The sequence below is a fragment of the Suricata suricatta genome, chromosome 1 (genome assembly GCF_006229205.1).
Source record: "Suricata suricatta isolate VVHF042 chromosome 1, meerkat_22Aug2017_6uvM2_HiC, whole genome shotgun sequence".
Taxonomy (NCBI): Eukaryota; Metazoa; Chordata; class Mammalia; order Carnivora; family Herpestidae; genus Suricata; species Suricata suricatta.
The window spans coordinates 34014750-34022112 of NC_043700.1; the positions used below are offsets into that span (position 1 = coordinate 34014750).

At 37.0% G+C, this 7363-nt stretch overlaps 1 protein-coding gene across 1 annotated transcript in view; it reads left to right on the forward strand.

Annotated features, from left to right (window-relative positions):
• ADAM32 (ADAM metallopeptidase domain 32) overlaps window positions 1-7363 on the forward strand; it is a 157329-nt gene that overhangs the window by 132046 nt on the left and 17920 nt on the right. Inside the window, exons 18-19 of the mRNA XM_029936316.1 lie at window positions 5861-5960; window positions 6533-6692. Coding sequence (XP_029792176.1) covers window positions 5861-5960; window positions 6533-6692 — 260 coding nt within the window. The remainder of the gene's footprint in view (window positions 1-5860; window positions 5961-6532; window positions 6693-7363) is intronic.

Consider the following 7363-nt stretch of genomic DNA (forward strand, 5'->3'; position numbering starts at 1 on the left):
TTTTTCTAATGATTACATTGTTTGTTACTTCCAGAAAAATTATTATTTCCAAGGTAGCAAAAACAGAAAATCAAAATAGAAACGAGGTACAACACAGAAGATCAAAAAACATAATTCATCACTCAAAATACATCAGCAGGGGTTTGTTTTAAGTACATAGTGATATTATTAACCGAAGCTTATGACAAGGCTATTTTTTTCTTAAAGGCTTAAACAATAGTCTGTGAGTAAGGTGCCCGTAACTAGGGAGGAAGTTTCAATCAGAAAATCTGCCCAGTTACTGAAACCATATTACCAAGTGGCATGATTAATAGGAGAACTAACCCCAGTCTCTGATCCACTTAGGTCAAGCAGTCAAGCGCAAACATTTTCAAGTAGGGGAAGCAGGGTCCCAAAGGCCACACAGCACTTCTGGCTGGTTGGGCCCCAACACCAAGTCTTTGTGGATAGGTCTGCTGCAAACCTGATCTGTCTTCCCTTGTAGGTTAAGACTTTTTTCCCCCTCATGTTTTCATGATTCTTTCCTTGCCTGAGTATTTTGTGAATTTGACTATGATATGCCTTGTTTATGGTTGGTTTTAGTTGAATGGAATGGGATTTCTCTGTGTTTCCTGGGATTTTTATGTCTGTGTCTTTCCCCAGGTTAGAAAAGTTTTCTGCTATGATTTGCTCACATAAACCTTCTACCCCTTTTTCTGTCTCTTCATCTTCTGGGACTCTTGTGATTCTGATGTTATTCCTTTTTAATGAGTCACTGAGTTCTCTAATTCTTATATTCTTATATTCTCTTGCCTTAGTCTCCTTCTTTTTTTTTTCAGCTTCATAATTCTCCATAAGTTTGTCCTCTACATCACTGATTCGCTGCTGCTCTGCTTCATTGATCCTTGCTGCCATGACATCCATTCAAGATTCCAGCTCAGTTATAGCATTTCTCATTTCATCCTGACTAGCTTTTATTTCTTTTATCTCCACAGAAAGGGATTCTAATCTATTTTCAACCCCTGTTAGTATTCTTATTGTGATTCTAAATTCTGGTTCAGACACCTTGCTTGTATCGGTGTTAAGTCCCTGAGTGTCATTTCTTCTTGTTCTTTCTTTTTGGATGAATTGCTTCATTTGGTCATTTTGAAGGAAGAGAAAGAATTAATAAAATAAAAATAAATAAAATTTATAATATAAAAAACAATCCACGAAAAATCAAATGGAGCGTGCTAGCTCCTAGGTGTGTTTTGGTCTGGTTGTTGAAGGAAGCTTGATAGAATAGAGGAAAAAGTGAAAGAAAAAAAAAGGAAAACATTTGAAAATTTAAAAAATGGATACAATAAAACTGAATAAAATGAAATAATGAAAGTAAATAGGATATAAAAGTGTTCAAGAAAGTACAAAATATAGTCAAAAATTATGAATCTTTTTATGAAAATGGAAAGTAAAAATAAATTTTTTCTCTTCTTGTATTCAAAAATAAGAAAACAAAAAGAAAAAAAATTGAATAGATGGATCAGTAAACAGAATGAAATACGACTGAAATTACATCAGATTTTCCCCAGAAGTCAAACTATCATAAACTAAACAGGTGGAGAGATTTGTGGAGTCCATCTAGAGTGTGGTTGGCCCAGTTTGGTGGGACTTGGTGTAGCGGCTCGATTCTCCAGTAGATGGCGCTGCTTAGTTTACTGGGGCTGATCAATGTGGGACATGTAGGTGTGTATGCACCTGCGTGGGAGAGATGAAAATGGCATCACCTAGCTATGCAGTCTCTAGTATCAGAACTCTGTGCTCTCCCTGCTGGTCATTGACCACCCTCCTTTGTCTCTCGCTTCTGTCCACTCCCTGCCTCTACACTGTCCATGACAAAGCAGTCAGCCTGCCAGGCAGCACCTCCCTCCTGAATTTTATCTCAAATGGGGCTGTGATTTTAAACCCCTCACTTCTGAGGGCCCTGTGGCTTTGACCTGCTCACAACCTCTCAGGGAGAGTCTTGCCAAGCAATGGCCAGGTGGTGGCCCACCCATGGCACAACCATGTTGCTGCAGATGCCCAGAGACTGTGTCTTGGTGCTGGCCCATCCCAGAAAAATCTGTGCTATTGCGTAGCAGCAGCATTTCAGGGGTTATGGTGAATCACAGCACTCATCTGGTGCCAGGCTTTACCATTAACATCCTTGTTAATGTGGCTATTTTCAGCTAATATGGCTGTTTTCCAGGGTCCGCTGGGACCCTTGCCTCTGGAGACGCCACACAGTCTCTACCAGATGTTCTTTCAGCAGGGGACCTGCCTCTCCCCATGTGGCCTGAGGATCCCTCAGACCTTGCTGTCTGCTCTGGAGGATTCATCCTTCCCACCAGAGCTCTGCCAGGTGTCGAGCTGTGGAGTTTCAGACTCTGCGCTCCCCTGTTTATAGTCTCTTAATGAAATTTAAACCCTCTCCTTTCTCCTTTTTCCCTTTTTCATTCAGTCCACTCTTTCTCTTTCTCTCCAGCTGCTTTTGTGGGGAATGCTTTTCTTGTACACTTCCCCCTGTCTCCGTCCTCTCTCCATAAGCTAAAATAGCTCCCTACTCTCAGTGGGTTCTCTCTCTCCCAGTTCACTTCTCCACATCAGGGGCCTGCTGAGTTCTGTGGTTCAGGTTTTGCTGACTGTAGTGTTAATCCTCAAATCGGTTTTCTAGGTTTTAAAAAAATGTTTTGGCATTGATCTAGCTGCATTTTAAGGATGAAAGAGGCAAAACAAGTTCCATGCTGCTCTGCTGTCTTGGCCCCAAGGCTGACAGGCTGTAAATCAGAGGTTCCCAAGATTTTCTCAATTAATTTGCTAGAGTGGTTCACAGAACTTGGAGAAGCATTTTGCTTACTAGATTACTTTTTTATTATAAAAGGATGTAACTCAGGTATAGTCAGGTAGAGGAGATGAGTAGGGCAAGATATAGGGAAATGGTGCAGAACTTCCATGCCACTTTCTGGATGCACACTGTCCTGAAATCTCCACATGTTTATAAGCCTAGAAGTTTTCTGAACCCTATCCTTTTTTTTTTTTTTAAACGGAGGATTCATTACATAGGACAATTGATTAAATCATTGGCCATTGCAATTGATTCAACGTTTAGCTCTTTTCCCTCCCTGAAGATTGGCACAGGCACATGGAATCACATGGATTGCACTGGCAACCAGCATCCATTCTTAGGCACTTTCAAAACTTACTTAGTTCATATAACAAAAGACACTCTTTCAATGCAGGAAATTCCAAGGGTTTTGGGAGCTGTAAGCCAGAAATTGTGGATGAAGACCAAATACATGAGAGAAATACGTTTTGATCATCTGAATGACTAAATACATATTTCTTATAAATCACAATATTGCAAACAATTAAATGATAACATTTTCCCGTCTTATTCCAACAGCCCTGCAACCCCCCATTCTAGTTTCTGTTTGATGAATTTGATTACTTTAGATACCTTATATAAGTGGAGTAATACAGTATTTGTCTTTCATTGATGGCTCATTTTAGTTATCCATAATGTCCTTAATGTTCATCCATGTTGTAGCAGGTGATGGGATTGGATAATATTCCCTTGTATGTATGTATGTATGTATGCACCACATTTTGTTAATGCAGTAATCTATTGATGAACATTGGGTTGTTTACACCGCCTGGCTCTTGTGAATAATACTTCTGGGATCATAGGTGTGCAAATTTCACTTTGAGACTCTGCTTTTAGTTTTTTTAAATGTGTATTCACAAGTGGGACTGCTGGACTATATTGTCATTCTGTTTTTTAAAAAAAACAACTTCCAATACTGTTTTTCATTTGCACAGTTTTACAATTATATCAACAGTGTTCAAGGGGTCCAACTTCTCCACATCTTCACCAACCTTTGTCTTGTGATTTATTTATTTATTTATTTATTTATTTATTTTTGGCAATCCTAATGGGTGTAGTATTGTATCATTGTGATTTTCATTTGCATTTCTTTTATGAATAGTGATGTTGAGCATCTGTTTGTATTCTTATTGCCATTTGTATATTATATTTGGAGAAATTTCTATTCAGGTCCTTTGCCCATTTAAATAAATTATCCAAGTTTTAAAATTATTATTGAATTGTATAAGGTCTTTGCATATTCCTGATATTAATTTCTTATCAGATACATGATTTGCAAGTCTAGATTACCTTTTCACTGTTGATTGTGTCCTTTGATGCAGAAAAGTTTTTAAGTTTGCTGTAGACCCACTTATCTATTTTTATGTTTGGTACTTGTGATTTTAGTCCAAGAAATGATTGTGAAGTCCAGGGTCAAGAAACTTTTTCTGTACATTTGCTTCTAGGAGTTTTACGTCTTAGGTCTTACAGTTAGGTCTCTAAACCATTTTGAGTTAATTTTTGTACATAAAGGTCTAATTTAATTCTTGCATTGGATAACCAGTTCTCCCAGCCTCTTTTGCTGATAAGACTTCCCAATGAATTCTTCTGGCATCCTTGCTATTAATCATCTGACCATATCAGTAATATATCACTGACAGCAATAACTGAAAAATGGAGATAAGAGATAATTCTTCCTTATAGTGTAATCAATATAGAAGGAATAATGGAGTGAAATAATTATGAATGGATGCTCAAACTAGTGGGTGGAAGTTTTATGAGGACCTGGATACTTACATAATGATCTTACAACTATCTCCTCATAAATTACTTATTTATTACAAATGGAAACATGTGGGGAAACCTGGAAGACAGCAACTTAACCAAGTGATACAAAAGTAGCAATACAATATTAGGACAAACTGACAACATGTATCTCCTGAGAAGGACAACATCACTTCTGTGAAGTATTTCAGCATAAAAATACACACACACACACACACACACACACACACACACACACAAACAGCTGAAAGGTGGTGTGACAAAGGCTGGGGTAATGCACACCCTGAGTACAACACTTTTTCCCCCTATACATTTAAGCCATGGAATTTGATCCAGGTTGTTAAACTGAGATCTTAGAAACTGAAAGATGTTTTATATTATTTTGAGAAGTAATAGCAACTGGGCAAGGGCAAGGTCTCTGAAACCAGAGCTTAGAGGTTTAAATCCTTGTTCCATCACATACTAACCATTTGACTTTGACAAGTTAAATATCTATGCCTCGGTGTCTTCATCTATAAAGTGGGAATAATAATAGTCTCAACCTCACAGGGCTGTTGTGAGAATTTAATGAGGACATCTATAGAAAGTGTTCAGAATAGACATGCACACATAATAAGTACCATAAAGGTGTTTAATATTATTTTATTTTATTTATTTAAGAAACCATAGTTCCTAGTCTAAGTATCTGATGGTCTCTTGAAATACAAAATCCCGTGGATTAAAAATCAAACAAACAAAAGCAAACAAAACACAGCCCAATCCTGGAATAGGGCAGTTGTGAAGGGTGCTCATTTGTAACTGCAAATACTTCAAGCTACTGCACATCACTGAACTTGGAGACAGGAAGAAATGTGCACAATCAGCTTGGAGCTGTACTAGCTGGCTCCAGGACACCACTGGAAACATTGTATTTTCATTAGGATTTGAGGATCTGTTTCTGAAATTGGAAACTAAATTTTCAGGTGAATATTTGATATATGTAAAATTTCCTTTTTGCAAATACTCTGAGCCTCTATAGCTTTAAAAAAAACTATTTGTGAGTGTGTTTGTGTGTGCATTAGAAACCAAACTATTTGATTTGTAGTATTATCTCTGTAAATAAATATAATTACACTAGAGGAAAATACAAAAGTAAGCTTGATGATCCATCTGATAATTTTATTTTTTACAAGAAAATAGTCTTAAATGATCATTTGAGTTTTTTTTTAATGATCCTAGGTATGCAATTCCAATAAAACATGCCATTGTTTTGAAGGCTACCAGCCTCCGAATTGTGAAACGAGCACCAGAGAAGCTTCTAGTTTGCCTGAGAAACAGGGCAAGTATCTAATATCTGTACATAGTCAGCTAATAAATGAACAAAGTGCTTAACTTCACAAAATCAAAGTTAGATTTTTCTCACTTAGAAGCCAATATTTGCAATTAAAAGGTAAATAGGCTTCTTTTCAAGAAATGAAAACCAAATATATCTTCTTAATCTTGCTCTTCTAATGTTAACTCTCAATATCATGATTGAAACAGTATCTTTTAAGATTTTTATTTACTAATATTGATTTTTTTTCTTTAGGCTCTCTTGTAAATATTTTGGATAATCTTGCCATTACATGATCCCACTTTATATATTGTTGAAGTTTTGGGGTCCAACTATCGTGCTATAGTGAGATATTGCTATAGATGCTGTATGATACAGAAGACATTGGAATTTTCTAGGACTTGTTTTTGAATCTTTTAGAAAGAGAGGTTGTAGAGAAAATGCTAAGTATTATATGATTCCAGTAGTATTTTCCCATGTTCCTTGAATAACAACAAAAATTGGTTTGCTGCAAATTGAAAATAAAAGTGGATGGCTTAATTTTTTTACTCTGATTTTTAGTGCATTTCTATTTTTAGGTTTAACCATGGAAAGAGCTCCTAGGAAGGCTGAAAAGAACCCCTGGCTTATAGGTTTCTACATGGCTTCGCCTGTTCTCATCGTAGCAACCATAATGGCCATTGTTTCATGGAATTGGAAAAAGTGGCTCACCAAGGAAGAGGAATCCTTGAGTGTCGAGTAAGTTGAGTTTGTGTCCTGAAGTTGAACTTTAGCACCATTTGACTAGCCGTCTATAGGGCACGGTCATGAGCAGCAACTATACTTTACGTTTTACAGGGATTTTCAATATCACATAATAACTCATTCAATTGTGTGAGATAGTTTTGAATATACCCATTTTATTTCTTTTTTTTTTTTTAACATTTATTTATTTTTGAGAGACAGAGCAAGAGCAAGAGAGAGAGGGAGACACAGAATCCGAAGCAGGCTCCAGGCTCTGAGCTGTCAGCACAGAGCCCAACGCGGGGCTCAAACCCATAAACTGCGAGATCAAGACCTGAACTCAAGTTGGATGGCTAACCGACTGAGCCACCCGGGCACCCCATACCCATTTTAAAGATGCAAAATTTGGGAGTATAGTTTTAATAATTTGGAAATTGAGAGACAAAGGACTCAAATATATCCCTATTACTTTCAAATACTTCAGTGGTTCTCAAATTGTGATCTGTGTTACCTACAGGAGAAGCACCAGAAATATTTATTAGAAATGCAGATTTCTAGTCCTTTTTAATGTTTAACTTATTTTTGATTTTTAATTTTTTTTTAGTGTTTTTATTTTTGATACAGAGAGAGACAGAGCATGAGAGGGGGAGGGGCAGAGAGAGAAGGAGACACAGAACCTGAAGCAG